Source organism: Myxocyprinus asiaticus, chromosome 20 (genome assembly GCF_019703515.2).
Source record: "Myxocyprinus asiaticus isolate MX2 ecotype Aquarium Trade chromosome 20, UBuf_Myxa_2, whole genome shotgun sequence".
Classification (NCBI taxonomy): domain Eukaryota; kingdom Metazoa; phylum Chordata; class Actinopteri; order Cypriniformes; family Catostomidae; genus Myxocyprinus; species Myxocyprinus asiaticus.
Genome location: NC_059363.1, coordinates 27,100,827 through 27,117,413, shown reverse-complemented (window position 1 = coordinate 27,117,413; position 16,587 = coordinate 27,100,827). Strand labels below are relative to the sequence as shown.

General features: G+C 38.5%; 1 protein-coding gene across 1 annotated transcript in view; it reads right to left on the bottom strand.

Moving 5' to 3' along the window:
• LOC127411260 (alpha-(1,6)-fucosyltransferase-like) overlaps nt 1-16,587 on the bottom strand; it is a 146,671-nt gene that overhangs the window by 3,545 nt on the left and 126,539 nt on the right. Inside the window, exons 7-10 of the mRNA XM_051646692.1 lie at nt 10,653-10,890; nt 6,454-6,700; nt 2,619-2,795; nt 1,788-1,938 (exon numbers count right to left, since the gene is read on the bottom strand). Coding sequence (XP_051502652.1) covers nt 1,788-1,938; nt 2,619-2,795; nt 6,454-6,700; nt 10,653-10,890 — 813 coding nt within the window. The remainder of the gene's footprint in view (nt 1-1,787; nt 1,939-2,618; nt 2,796-6,453; nt 6,701-10,652; nt 10,891-16,587) is intronic.

Genomic DNA, 16,587 nt, shown 5'->3' with positions numbered 1-16,587 from the left:
TAAAATGTTTTAGACTAGTTCTTCCGAGGTGTTCGTTTTAGCAATCTGGTAACTTTTAACCAAAACTTTGTTACCTGATAAACCTGATGAAAAAAACCTGCACATCTGTTTCACAAGGGTTGCCTAAAGCATGCCAGCCAGTCAAAATGAATTTTATTGCCATTTTTGCTGCAATATCATACTTGCAGTGAATGGTCTGTGGGCATTCCATCGACATGCTATATAAAACTGAGATTAACCTTTAGCATTGAGCAAATGTAAATATCCCTGAAACTTCCTTCTCTTAATTGTAATGTTTAGTGTTTTACAAGTTTAGCAACTACAACATACGGGAGAGCAAAATAAATGATCAATCACCTTTTAATTAAACCCTTATACATAACACATTTTGATATAATAATGACATATTTTATTACTATTAATATCCATGTTGAGATAAATGATAAAAATTCTAAAACTCCATCACACCAATGAATATATATTTTCTAAATTCCTGCTTTGTAATTAAAAAAACACTACATTGATTTTGAATGAATTATTTTATTAAATATTCACTGTAATGGTTTATAAATAGACCACTGAAAAACCCATTTCTGCCAACCACTTATCTGAATAGACTATTAGAGGAGCTCATCCCACTGTGTTTCACAGTGGGATCTCAATCATGTTGAATACAGTGTTTTTCATCTCACCACTCTTAAAACTCATCTTCTTGAAGACAAGAATATAGATATTCATAGATTTCTAGGGCAAAAATAATAATTGGGTGTAAAACAGTGAAGAGAAATGCTTATTTGATTTAATCTACCCCCCAACCAAAACCCAAATCTAATCTTAACCATTAGTAGAGACAAAATGCAATGTTCGGGATAAAAATGCAACCTCCTTATCACGCCCGTGATTGTTTATAAAAACGTGATTACTTCCTCGTTTGAATGGGGACTGAACTGTGGTCTCCCATGCAACTGACGCAACGTGCTACCAGTTGTGCCACGAGGGAAAGTAGTTGTTGTTGAGCCGTTCCAAATATGTCAGTGAGTCGCATACTGTTGCCGATCCTAGAGTACCGGAACTTTCAGAAACAGCATGCCGACTTCCCGTGTGATCATGTTGGACTAATTGTGCTAATTGTAGGCTTAATACATTGACTCACTGTGCATGTTTTTTTTTTTTATTGCAATGCTCTTAATAGGCATCACACTTAAGGATTTTCTAATATTCAATAGCCTATTCCATATTCAACTGAGGGCGCTACAATGTTTGTTTGAGTATGCTTGGCATCCTCAAGCACCCCTGTAGAACCGGGCCTGGATTTACCCACCCCTAAAACTGTGGTTGGTGGACAAGACTTTCTGTCGAAAGTCCAAGTTTAGCACTGCAAGACAGCTAAAACCAGACATCATGTCTGGCTTGAAAACTCACACCAAATGTCAAAAAAGTCAGCTTGCCATTTCAGAGTCAAACCCAAAGTCCACATTTTACCAGAGAGTTTTTGTGGAGAATACGAGTCTAACCATAAATATCTGAAGCTTATCCAAATGACTCCAAACCCTAGAGCAAATCCACAAAGAATGGTTTAAAAAAACAAAAAGACGAAATTGAGGGTATGGAACGGTCAAGTCTTAACCCCATAGAAATGCTGTGGGAGGTTTGGGCAGTACATGCAAAAAAAAAAACACAATCATCACACAGTTAGAGTTCTGAACAGAGAAGAGGACAAGAAGTCCATGTAGAGACTGAGAGACAAACAGAACAAAAGCTTCTAGAAGAAGTGGGTCGAGCTGTACCTGTGAGGAAAAGGTGCACACGAGGAAGTTGGTCCTAGAGAGGAAGTGAATATCCAGGATGACTCCTCTCAGAGAGTTCTCAGTGTAGCGGTTGTGTAGCCCAGCCGACCATGAAATAGAATTATCACTTATAAACTCATAATCAGGGTACCTGCGTAAACAAATACAAACATTTGGTTTAAAAGCTCTCCTGACTGCACACACTTGGCACTGTTCCAAACCCTAGTGAGCCGTCTACCTATACAACATTTTTGGACATCATAAACACTCTCCTGACGAGAAGTGTTTTGTAAACAGCAGGCAGAATTTTGGCCAAATTCTGACATGTAACATTTGCAGATCTCAGAATGCACTACAGCAGCAGTGGAAATTTCTTCTCTGGATGAAGTTGTCAATTGTAAATGTTGATATTTTTTCAGTAATGAAAAGTATGGTTAGAAAATTATTCCATCTAATTAAACTACTTATTTTGTGTTTATTAGTGTAATCGAGCCATTAGCTTAGCAATCTCTAAGCTCATAATTGACTACTGTAATCAATTGTGAGAGTTTGTCAAGTTAATGGTTTGTTAATGAATTGCTGCCCTCAAACAGACTTTTAATTAATCACTTGTTAGGTTCCATTTCAGTTAAGATGCTGCTTTAAAGCTTGGTCACATGCAACCTAACACGGTAAAATTTCCAGTGGGAATCTGTGTGATCTGGAATTGGACTTTTCAGTGTTCCGCACAAGATGTCATACAGGTTTGGGACAACAAGAGTTAACTGTGACAGAATTTTCATATTTGGGTGAACCATCCCTTTAAACATCCATAGCGACATGCTCACTCACTTAGACTTGGCCTCCTGCAGTAGCGAAGGGTCATCGGTGGCAAGGTAAACACGTTTCTTATCCACGTGCATTCGCTGGGCCAGGCTCTGGAAGTGGTCCTCTACGTGCACCATGTACTCTTCTATGGGGTGGAACGCTGCCTCTGTCCCCACCTTATCTGTCCGCCGCACATGCACCCTGGAGAGACGAGCAACATCTGGGTCAGACTGATTGTGTGTGTGTCCGTGCGAGAAAGGGACTCAAGGTCAGTAAAGAACATGAAAATTACAGTCCAGCAAAATACAAATTTCCATCTATTTTTTGAAACATGTTGAAAGGTTTTACACTTGGGGTGCTGATTTCTAAAAATGCCATCCATTATGTGCCTTGGCGTTAGCGGAGGGAGGTTTGGCTGAATAAAAAGATGAGAGAGATAGTAAGAATGGTGTGTGTGTGAGGGAGACAGACAGAGGAAGATGGCTGAGAGTGGTTGGGCTCCCAGTAGAGAGCAAAGTGGGTGTAAGTGAAGATTGATTGTTGGAGCAGCGCTGGTTTGAGTGAAACCTCTCTCTCTCTCTCTTGTCTATTTCTCCTTCTCTCTCTCAGTGACTCCTGTAAGACTGGCTGAGTATTACAGTATATGCCCTTACACACTGCCGTAAGACAAAAGTATAAAAAATCTCTCTACAGACAAGCACACATACACACTTTTAAAACCTGTGCCTCTGCATCCTATTTCTGGGGTTCACATCATTGCGCTAAAACACACACACACACACACACACACACACACACACACTTGTTTTTCTATCTTTGTGGTGACGATGCACTGACTTTTTTTTAACAAGCTAATGATATATTCTATCCCCCCATATTACATATCCGATAACCGATATGCAGAACCGATTTGTTTTATACATTACATTTATTTTATATTTCATAATTATTTTACAAAAATGCAAAAATTTTATATTACACTAATAATCACATACCATGTTTTTTTTAAATATATAATAACTATAACAACAATAATAGGCTAAATAATTTGACAACATCTGATTTCAAACGGCGAACATAAATGAATGACAAGGGAGTCTACAAACATTGCATGAATGTGATCTTCCATTTTACAGATGTAAAATGTTTAGGTGTTGTTTAACAGGCTAAAGTCAAATAGTTTGCTGGAATAAGTATACATTCTCAGGAAAGTGAATAACAATAAATAATTTGCTGTGATTACAGAGTCATCCTGAATGGCATCAGAATTATTAATAATGTTTCGTTGGTCTCTATAGCAGCTGCCTCATGAAACACCTGCTGACAAAGCTGAAATTTTTTGTTTTACAGTGAGTAACGCGTCTACATTCTATCTTGCAGCAAATGACACGCAAATTTCATCAATGTTCTCATTGTCACCGACACAAAACGTTTATTTTGACATGAGTATTTTGCCCCATGAATGTCTATGTGTTAACGCAAAACTTTTACTCGAACGGTGTCATGAGATAATTAATTCCCTGAGAGCTGTAATCATGTAGACGATAATTCATAGGGAAACAAAATTTAATAGTAAATGTTAATATAATTTAGCAAATTTTAAACAAGTGGATCTTGTAAAAGGCTGCGCTGGCATTTGGTGGCCATTCTGACATACTGCCAGTCATTCCACTGGATTATGAGAATCTACCTGAATGACAAGACTGATGAGCACTGCCAACAGAGAATTAAATTAAACTGTAATATTTCCAACATGCACTCATCCAAGGCTCTTCAAGTTGATTAATGTGAATTAATGTTACGTCTTTGGGGCTTTGCAGGATTTGTCTTTACATGAGTTCGTCTCAGTTTCTTTAGTGCTTAAACTACACACCAAGCATTTATGTAACATATCTCACAAGAGCATGAATGGCTGTTACGTTTAAAAAATGTATTAATTCAAGCAATACCATGCAACAACAAGTTACTTTACCTGTGGACAACCCCCAGCATTGTTTCCTCTCAAACACACTGCTGCAATGGCTGTCTTGCGTGCAGTTTCAGAAATTTCGCCAGATAGCACCAGCTATCGGTGGATCCGATATTACACATAGGAAAATGCTTGAATATCAGGAAAAAATATCGGAAAATCCGATTATCGGTCAATCTCTACCCTAAACGCCTAACCCTCACAGAAACCTTGTTCCATTTTTCCACTTTCATTAAGACATATTTTAGTATCGATTTAGAGCGATTTTCCTCATGGGGAGCGTTGGTTGGTTCCCACAATGTCAGAGATTTCAGGTATTACTATCCTTGACGTAGGTAAAAACCTGCCCCACATACTGTACAAAAACACACTATACTTTGAGACCGAGAAATACTTTGAAAAAGCTTTTTGTGTTTTACCTTTATAAAGAAGGAAAATCGTGTTACTGTGAAAAAAGTGTGTTATAATAGTAGATTTTAACAAGTGCTGCTTGCCAACGCAAGGGTGTTATGGGCGATTGACAGTGCCTTGCTATGTGGTTGCTTGGATGTTCTGAGTGATTGCCAGGGCATTGCTAATTTGTTGCTATGTTGTTCTGAGAGGAAGTGCATTGCTATGTGGTTGGATGTTCTGGATGGTTGCCAAGGTTTTCTAGGTGGTTGCTGGGGCATTGCTATGTGTTTGCTATGGTTTTTTAAGTGGCTATTACTGCGTTACTATGTTGTTGCTCTGATGTTCTTGGTGGTTGCCAATGCATTGCTATGCGATTGCTATGGTATTACGTGGTTTTAGGGTGTTACTATGCTGTTGCTTGAATGTTCTGAGTGGTTTCGAAGGCATTGCTATGTGGTTGCTATGGTGTTTAATGGTTGTTAGCACAGTACTATGCTGTTTCTAGGGTGTACTGGGTGGTTGCCAGTGCATTGCTATGCGGTTGCTATGGTGCTGAGTGGTTGTTAGTGCATTACTGTACTGTAGCTTGAGTGACCTGGGTGGTTGCCAGTGCGTTGCTATGTGCTTGATTGGTTACTCTGGGTGGATGCCAGGGTTTTCAAGGTGGTTTCTGGGGCATTGCTATGTTGTTGCTATGGTGTTCTGAGAGGTTGTTAGTACATTGCTATACCATTGCTAGGGTGTTCTGGGTGGTTGCCAGGGCATTGCAATGTGGTTGCTATGGTGTTATGAGTGGTTATTAGTGTGTTACTATGCTGTTGCTTGAATGTTCTGGGTTGTTGCCAGTAAGTTGCTATGTGCTTGGCTGGTTGCTCTGGATGGTTGCTGAGGCATTTCTATATTAATGCTATGGTGTTCTGAGAGGTTGTTAGTGCATTGCTATGCAGTTGCTTGTATACTTAGGGTAGTTGCCAGGGTTATTTTGGTGTTTGACAGGGCATTGCTATTTTATTGTTTTGGTGTTCTGGTGGTTGCCAGGGCATTATCTGCATGCAACCAACAGTATGTGGTTGCTATGGTATTCTGAGTGGTTGTTAGTGTGTTATCATGTAGTTGCTAGGGTGTTTTTAGTCATTGCTACTGTAGCTTGTTACTTACTGACCTCAAGTGAAAAGAGCCCATACCCTAAGTCTCTCCACTATGTTTTTCTGGTCCCTGGTTGTGGCTCTGGTCCCTCCTTCAATGTAAGTCTAAAAGATTTTTTGCACATTTTATTGTCTATCAGGCAATATCTGATTACTTAGAAAAGTATTATCACACCTCTCTTCAACAAGCCACACAATTTGAGGTATCATTTGTGGTCATGGACAGGTGGTAGCATCCAGGGTTTTGCTCAAACCTCTAACCCCAAGAATGAGCAAAAGTAACACTGATGCTTGACTTAGCCAGCACCACTAACGAAAGACAATAAAATAAATAGTAGCAGTTTTATCTCACCCTATAATGGGGTGCTTGAAGCCCAGTTTAGCAGTGGCCTCTTGCATTTCCTTCATGAGCCAGGCTTGAGGGCGGATCAGGTACTTGACGAACTGAGAAACCCACCACACGGGAGGGTCTCCATGAAGCCTTTGCAGCCGGTCTGCCAGGTCTTCAGGGATGGCCAGGGGGAGGTATGGGGGGCGAGGGTGCAGACTGTCCACAATAGGCAACTCAATGACCTGAACGTCCCGGTCGTTAGCTTCACCTACAAACATACATAAAACAATGAACGGGAAAGAAAGAGGAATGCATTGGAGAAATGAAATATTGCAGTATGGGCAGTAAACTAAGCCAACATGCTTTCCAATATGAGATTAATTTACAATTAGCAAGTCAATAAAGCCTGACATGGAAATTGCTTACACAGAATGCAGTGTGTGGGCTGAGAACAAGAGAGCAGGAGAGGAAGAGAGAAAGAGACATACTGTACCCAAGTAGGTAAACACAGATGCAAACGCTTGGCCCATAATTTACAGGCATGCAGTCCTGCTTTGCATACATAAAGTGCATTCTAAGAGTGTTACTATAGTGGGAACAAATCTCAGTACTCAAGGGGATGATAAGAGTTACCTTCAAATGTCTGTGCCTTTAAACCTTATGTGTTTTTATTCAGGTAGCTAGCTATAAACATAGTGAAAGTTTAATTAACTTATATTTTATTTATTTATTTAAACCGTTCTACCATCATGACAGTGAACAGTGACACTGAAATTGCGCTACGTCCTGAGTATTTAAATTAAGTCGTTGTCATTCCTTTCCGCACAAACACACCTCTCTATGTAAATTAGGCTTATTATATATTGCACTTCACTCACAAAAAATGCCAAGTGCGATTTACATCGCATTATTACCCCCAAATGAAAGCAGGTGGTAAAATTAATTTTATTTATGTACATTTTCTATCAATCATATCAGCAGTAATTCCTCAAAAAATGATCAAATGATGGAGAACAGCGTTATAACCTGGCATATATCCAGATGCGCAGTATAGTCAAGCGCACTTTCAGCATGTTAAAGAGATGATTCAAGTGTCTGGATCACAAAGATGCTGTATAGTCCTGGGCTCTGGCAGGGTGTGTCAGATCATAGTGGTCTGCTGCATCCCCCGCTATATATCACTCAGAATTGGCCCGTAAGATCAGAATTACTCGTGCAAATTGCATTCAGCAGCGATTTTGCTTGTGCGTTTGTGCCGTTGCCTGATCTGCAGTTTTCCTGATCTTACAATTCCCTTAATGAATTGGGCACTAAACCAGTGCATAAAGCACATGAGAAAACCTGGTGCTTTTACAGGGTGCAATTAATTCTTAGTGAATTACGCTCACTTCTTTAAATTACTGACATCAGTATGATTTGGAAAATATTGGAAGCAGATAAAAACAGGTTTCTTGGGAAAACTGGTAGCAGAAAAGTGCTATCAATTTGGTTGTCGGCCAAATCATAAGGATAGTGTCCCTAAAAACCTTGACATTTATCAAACAAAGGGCAAAATCTTAAAAGAAGTAACACATAAATGATTTATTGAGGAAAACGTTCAGCAAAAGCCTTTACAGAGACACAAATTAAAAAGTGCACTGGTGAACGGGGTTTAAATTATGCCTTATGCCGCATTACATTTTTAAAGCCATTTTTCACACAGAAGTATTCGAGAAAGTCCCCAGCCATTCTTATATAACCTTGCAGTCAGGCTCTTTGCATGGGGAAAGGGTTTTTCTGACCCAGCACCCCTCATTGCACTGATAAACAAAACAACTCCCTTTCATTCTCATTAGAGCAGCAAGAGAATCTAAATTACATCTTGTACTTGCATCCTAATGAATACATTTTGAAGGGGGGCTTTAGGGAGGAGGCTTCTTTATAATTTTTTTTCTCCCCAATTTGGAATGCCCAATTCCCAATGTGCTCTTAGTCCTCGTGGTGGCATAGTGACTCGCCTCAATCTGGATGGCAGAGGACGAATCACAGTTGCCTCTGCGTCTGACACTGTCAACCCGCGGATCTTTTACGTGGCTTGTTGAGTGCGTTACCGCGGAGACATAGCACGTGTGGAGGCTTCGCTCTTTTCTCCGCGGCATCCACGCATGACTCATCACGTGCCCCACCGAGAGCGAACCACATTATAGCGACCACGATGAGGTTACCCAATGTAACTCTACCCTCCATAGCAACCGGGCCAATTTGGTTGCTTAGGAGACCTGGCTAGAGTCACTCAGCACGCCCTAGATTCGAACTCGCGACTCCAGGGGTGGTAGTCAGCGTCTTTACTCGCTGAGCTACCCAGGTCCCCACTTCTTTATTATTTTTAATTCACAGTGTCTGTGTTTATGTTTGCCACCGAACTGACACAGATTTATTTTAATAGTGTGTGTTTCAGTGTGCGATGTTGGAGCATTTTCTCTTAATGACGACAGGATTATCCTGCTTGATTTTGTCTGCCCTTTGACCCTGTGTGTGTCAGGTCTAGGAGTATTAACAGGGTTATGTAATGTACCTACAGTAATTGTGGATTGTATCTCAAAAGCTCCACTGGGATTAGCCAGATTAATTTTGGCACTGTCACTTTTTGAATTTTTGGGTGAAAAAAATTAACCCTTTAAAATTCTTTCTCTTGTCACAGCTTATTATGCAGATTCAACAATGAAGAAGTCATTTGTACTGTAGGTTGATTTCCCTGAAAAGCGTAAAAAAAAATGTGGCTCTGTGGTGCTATTAAAACATTTCTCTGTTTGTTTGAGCATCTCGAGGAGCCTGACACAGCAACTTTGACTCAACCAATGGCGTGAGTTTTGGGCTGGACCATCTGTTTGTCCAACCACGTTTAGTGCATATTAATGAATCCCTCTGTCTCCATCTCTGTCTGTATCTCTGTTCCATGTAGTACAGGAAACTCAGCCTTTAAGGTAAAGCTAAGAGAGAATTTGTCCTCTGGGAGGAAAGGAAGAAAGGAGAAAGAGAGTGACGGGAAAGAGCTACTTTATTCTGAGGTAATTTCTTTCATGCTTTAAAGACAGACTCTCCTTCCCCTTGGCTTTCCTTTTAAGAGGCACAGCAGGCTCTCTGCAGCTGTACAGATTCCCCTGAACTCTGGATTCAGCCTAGCTTGCCTCATACTGAGAGTTAGTGATTCAAACAGAGGCCTGCTATATAAAAGTATCCATTATTGTTCATAAATGTAAAATATTTTATATTAAAAAAATAAAATAAAATGTCCATGAATAAACTGAAATCAAATTGAAAAACTGCATGAAATAAAAAAATTACTGTACTAATAAATAGTGATTTGTTGAACACAATTCATCATTGTACATTGTATTGTGAATCTTTGTTTTCAAAATCTATCATCAAAATGTAATAACTTTCTCCACCTCTATCTTTTCTGCTGACGTAACCAAGGCCGCAGGTGTAAGGAAGAATAATATTAACCAATAATACTGTTATATAGTTATCATAATATTATTTAATAAATCAATTATTAAAATTTAAAAATTAAATAAAATTAAATACATTTAAATAAATAAATAAAAATAATAAATGAATGACTTTTAACAATCCAATCAAATTTCTACATTCCTACATCCAATAATATAATTAAATTAATTCATAAATACATAAATAAATTTGTATATTTATGAATTAATTAACTATTGACTTTTTTACAATCCAATCAAATTCCTACATCTCATAAGATTATAAAATGAATAAATCCTTAAATTATGAAATAAATAAATTTAAATTAATACATTTAAATAAATTAATATTATCGAATAATTAATTTATGGATCTTCACAATCTCAAACAAATCCTACATTTCTACATCTGCCTTACATTATTTCCTGCTGCATTTTCTGTTTTACTTCATATACATCATATGGAAATATAATTTTAGTGACTTGTAAAAGTTTTTTAATGTTGTCTTTAGAGTTGTCCTTTCCAAGGTACATTTATAAAAAACATTTAACTTTCCAACACACTAATTCTGAACATTACTAAGCAAATATTAATTAATGCCTTAAACAATAAGTTTTATCTGCATGTGTGTGAGTTTTGAGTTGTTTTATATTGTTTGTTCAAGCAATAGTTATTTTTATTTTTGGGTGAAATATTACTTTAATCATGTATGTGCTCTGTATAATTGAATGTAAATGTGTGTTACTAACCAGACCAGTGTCCAGTGGAGGCCCCGGTACGATCAGTACAGGAGTCACTGACGGGTTTAAAGACGGTCTCCCAGCCACCAGTGGCGTAGCGCCAATTCTGCGACTCCAGTATGAGTGTGCGCTGTGTGCCATAGGCGATCATGAAGCAGTAGACCACATGATGCAGCTGGCAGCCGTAACCACAACCTTTATTGATGTTACACACCAGCTTACGAGCCTTGCTGCAGTCCTGAGGGTTCTGCGGATACACGTATAAAAAGAGAGAGAGGTTTCTGGAGAGAAATCAACACATATTCGTTATCTTCTCTGTGACTGTAGTTTCTTTGATCTGCGAGACATCAAATACAATGCTACATGAATCTGCATTTGGAAAACTCAAGACAGCTCAAGTAGGTCTTCTGTACCCTGCAGCTTACAGAGCAGTCCAAGACATTTATATCATATGGCTTTCAAGGCCACCAGCAAACATGATAGAATACAAAAAACAGGGCACAAAACATGATTGGTTGAGGTGTTCGAAATGCTCCAATCATTTCTTACATGAAAATATTTTAGTCTATGCTAGAGGAAATGATCAATTTGGCTCTGACGGTAGAAGAATATGTTGTCTGAGTGATCTAGGCTGAATAAAAGAAGATGAAACAAACAGGATGGAAAATAGTACAAGAGAAAAAGACAGATGGACTGAGACGATTGATAGGACAATGACTGGAGTAGAAAGAAAAACATGGTGAGAGTTGTTGATTAGAGATGGATGACAGTCGTGTAGTGAGACAGACTGTGAGAGGGCTGCCATTCCTCATAGAAGACACAAAGACAGGGCTTCTTCATTATCAACTTGTCTCTCTCTCTTAAACGCACAGTAAAATACACTCAATCACTTTAATCACGCTCCTGTACTCATTGCTGCTCTGACTAACCACTATTTCTCTCTCACACACACATGCACAAACACAACACACCCAAAACTGATGGAGAATGATAGAAATGTAATACAACTGACACAAAGCTATTAAATAAAGTTGACTTGGTACTAGTAAGCAGTTAAACCTTCAGCACAAGTGATAGTGTATGAACTAAACCTACTACTTTAGAAAGGGAAGACTCTGGAGTGAAGTGAGAGTTAAGTTAAAAAGAAACTCGCTGCTAAAATCATATCCTTGTCCACAGGGGCAAGAGTGGCAATCGGGAAGATTGGGAGAATTCCCGGTGGGCCGGTCAAAAATTGGTCCGGTTATGTTGATTGACAAACTTTCATCATATGTCGCATAACAATTGCCAACAGTCCGTAACATCCGGTATTTAAAGGATCAGAACTGCGTTCCGTATTATAGCGGACGCAGTCTGTATTTTATCATCTCACACCCAAACAAAAGCGAGAGTAGCCTGTGAGAGACGAAACTGATGTTGCGCCGCTTCACTTGACAGCGCGGGAAGGATCACGGAAGATCCATCAAGAACAGATAGGCTACTAATAGCTGAATGGGTGAACATGCTTCAGGTAGCCTACAGGATCATCACAAGTTTAATACTGACTGCAGTCTCACAATCTCAATCAATCTCTGAAATCCTCTTCCCTAGCAGTGCAGAATGATAATAGCATAATTATTTTTTGTCACAAAATAACAGAATACTTAAAGTAAATGAATACAGATGCAACAGCACGACACGGTACGAAAATAATGGGACTTTACAGCTCTCAAAAGATTAAACTCAATGAAACAAACTGCACAGAGTGCCTTCAATGTTGTATAATGCGATAAAACCCTCTTAAAGAGACAGTACCCATTTTGCCTTTGTCCTGAACATTTACATTCCAAATAAAAGAAAAGTACAAATGTGTTATTTTTAGTCTTTTATTTCACTCTTATCACTGTAAAATGGCACGTTTTTGAATGGCATGTAAAAATTTAAAAACAATCACTCAACCTTAATTGCTTCACTGGATCTGTTGCTATTTTAATGATCTAAAATACAAAGCACTGACCATTTAAAGTGTGAGCCTGTCCATCTTGAAAGAGTTATAAACATTTACAGTTCTATAGTGTTATTATGTGCCTAGATAGTCCTTAAAATAAACTTAGTTTACCCAAAAATCAAATTTCTCTCATCATTTACTCACCCTCATGCCATCCCAGATGTGTGACTTTCTGTCTTCTGCTGAACACAAATGAAGATTTTTAGAAGAATTTCTCAGTTCTGTTGGTCCTTTCAATGCAAGTGAATTGTGATCAGAACTCAGAAGGTACAAAAATCACATAAATGCAGCATAAAAGTAATCCATACAACTCCAGTGGTTTAATCTATGTCTTCAGAAGCGATATGATAGGTGTGGGTGAGAAACAGATCAATATTTACGTTTTTTTTTTTAACTATAAACTCTCCTCCCTGCCCAGTAGGGGGCGATATGCTTATGTAAATCACCAAAAACAGAAGAAGAACTCTTAAGAGAGAAGAGTGCTTATGAAAGTGAAAGTGGAGATTTATAGTAAAAAATGACTTAATTATTGATCTGTTTCTCATCGCTTCTCATTTACTTGCATTGAATGGACCAACAGTTCTTCTAAACATCTTCATTCATGTTCTGGAAAAGAAAGTCATACACATCTGGGATGGCATGAGGGTGAGGAAACGATCAAATATCCCTTTAACATTCACTTATTTTTACAGCACATACAATGAAGTCTTATGACAAAGTGAAAATCATAGTGAATGCCGTATGTGGTATAATGACATGGAGAGCTTAAATAATTTTCAAGTAATTACATATATTGCATATTTTTTGCTGTGATCTTGTTTTATTGTTATCATCTTCACCTCCAACCCCTCTTTTGGTGTGGGCTGACTTGGACATGACATCCCGGGCCGAATATGAATCCCACTCCGGCCCTGCATATTCTGAATATTCAGTGTAGCTCTGTACGAAGCACCGCCCACACAGAGGTCACTGCCAAACCAAGAAACTTCCTATTGTTCAACACGGAGAATTTGCCTGTGAAAGTTCACCAAACTTGAACTCCATACACAATCCGGGAGGGTGAATTCTTCACCACCGGAAGTCTATCCCGTGAAATTCATGATCTCGTGGATTCTCAATGAGATCACTGTATTGCTGCCACGGAATTTTGAAGTTTGAAAGTTAATTTGCCCGTGCCTTAAGATTTGGAGTCAAAAGTCCAATTGCGCAAATGTGCGTTTTCTCTAGCGGAGGTTTTAAATGTTGGTTTAAACACTAAGTTCAAAACCTTCTTAACTGGGTAAGTGTCACAAATCTACTTGTTTGATTAGTGACCTATAAATAGTGCAGAACATTGAAGATTTCTTCTTCATTTTATGTCATAACCTTTATTTTTCCTGAAATACTACTTAATTAAAAACAATGCGATTTTCAATCCCACTGTAATATCCTTAATGTTTCTGTTAAATTTTTAGACATTTGCAAATTTTACTAGACGGAGACAGTTTAAATGGATATTTATTAGGGAGTGCGTCGATGCATCGTGGTGCATCGATCTATCAAAGAAATTTCAATGCATCGATTATGGAATTTAAGAATCGATTATCATCACTATATTAATACCCATCTCATATTACACAAACCTTCTCAACCTTCTGTTGGGGTAACAACAGACATGGAGCGGAGCATGCGAGACTGAAGGGAAAGAAAGCGCACTTTGAAATTAGGAAAGTTGTGCTGCCGAGTTCACCCAGCGAATTAAGGTAAAATGGATGGATGGATGCTGCCGAATTCGGCATTCTGTGTCATTATTCAAAACTGTTTACATCCATTTGACCAAAGTAAGTTTATTGTTGTTGCCATCTTCCCTGATTACGATATGTTAATAATGCCTTTGTATCTCCATAAAATGTCTTATTTCTCCATAAAACAGTTAACCACGAGTAGAACTCGGCTTAAATAAATGTGATTGGTGGGCAGACATTGGCTGTGAAAGAAAACACTCACTAATTCATTTATTCTCTTTATAGTGAATGCTACAGCGAATATCTAGCAATTTCAGACTGTTCTGAAGGGAACTAACCAATTGATTACATTCACCTGTGATTGGTCAATGACTTGTGGCAACCGCAAAAAGATAAAAACATTGTATCTTTTGCGGTGTGTGGCGCAATCAGTCCTGCATGAAAATGCGACTGAATTCTCGTGAATGAGCTTGACAAGCAGAGGCGCCTTCGTTTAGCCATCAGGCACCTCTCTCCCTATCCCAAAATGAACAGGGAACTCACGGTTACCACATCCCGTGTATAACCACCTTTAACACGCTACTAATAGATAGTTTTCATTCTATGACCCTGCTCGATTTAAACATGGATCTTATCTGCCTACACATGACATTTCGTTTTTAATTATTGTTGCAATAAATCTTAATGCTACATGATATGCAGATCTATTTAAGTGTGTTTGCATCAAGTCATGATGTTGCATCAGACATAATGTTATCCTTTATCTATTATGCATGTAACGTATCTCTATGTAGTATGTACCATATTATGCCTACATGTAACATAATCATATCTATAATGCATATCATGTAATGCATTTTTTTGTTAATATATGCAGCCACACATATAAGCCAATACTCCTTGGTCCTAAATGCATCTGTGACTCTAGTGCTCAAGTCTGGTACATTTCTGTGCTGTCTAAATTCTGAATGTTCAGTAAAAACTTTTAACCTTTTTCCAACATATTTTTAAAAATAATTATGAATCATTCCAAAATAATCGAATCAGGTCGAATCGAGTTGTGACCAAATTTCAGATTTCATGATGCATCGTAATCGTTAGGTAAAGAATCGTATTCGAATCAAATCGTTGTCAGAGCGAATCGCCACACCCCTACTATCGGGACATGTTGCATCAGGATTTCAACTGAGCACCAAGGCTCAGTGTGTCAGGAACACGTGCGCTTACCACTGTTCCACGACTCTGAAATACTTTACTCTAAATGTAAAGTTAAATCATTCATGAATGAGCAGCTGCAGATGTAAAGATTGTCAGATAAAAGCGCCTATTGTCAAAACCCAGTGCTGTTGACTTTCCAGACGTAACATCAGAATGAGGCAGCAGTTTAAAGTCTTCCTGCAGGAGATGCTAAGACTGAGGGTCAAACACACAATCAAGCTCAACTCTGCTGATTACAACCTGCGTGCTTCGATGGGCCACTGCATTGTTGTGCTGCTGAATGTTAGTTTAGTCTCCAGTGTGGAGTAACCGCAGATCAACGGTTCCAACCCGTCATAGGGAGAAATATACTGCCAACTGCAGTATAATCGCCCCTCTTATTGATATATGGCCATTTGAGAGGAACAGAGGAGAGTAAAATTGAAGAGAGAGGGAAGAGTGTTTTACTTCTTACTTACTTCTTTTATTGACCTTAGTCAGAGTAGACGGCCTATTTGATTAGGCACAAAAGATTAGGCTCTGAAGAATGGAAGCGCAATACATTCAATATGCCTATGTCGCACTGTTGTGTATCTGGGTGTTGATTAGCCATTAAACTTTGAAAGAACATCTTTCCACAAATTTCCAGTAGACAACTAACTCCGGAAACCGTGGCTTGTGAAAATTAGACAAGACATAATGACCCACACAACGGTGCAACATATTGAACGGACTGTACTTCCCAAAGTCACAGCCTCATTTTCTTTGATGTCAACACAAATATACGGCTTCTACTCTGAATAATGTGGTAACTCAAATCATATGGCGATTTTGATTTTATTTGGATTATTGTGCAGTCCTAGTAGCTAGCATCAGGGTTCCCACTCTTTCAAGGCACAATTTTCCAGGACATTTCCAGGACATTTTATGTGCCACACGGTTGTAATGTTTAAACAAAAACAAAAAAGAGGTCATTCAAATTGTCGTTATATTTTAAGGTTATTTTTTCAAAATTCTGTATTTGACAGTTTAATTA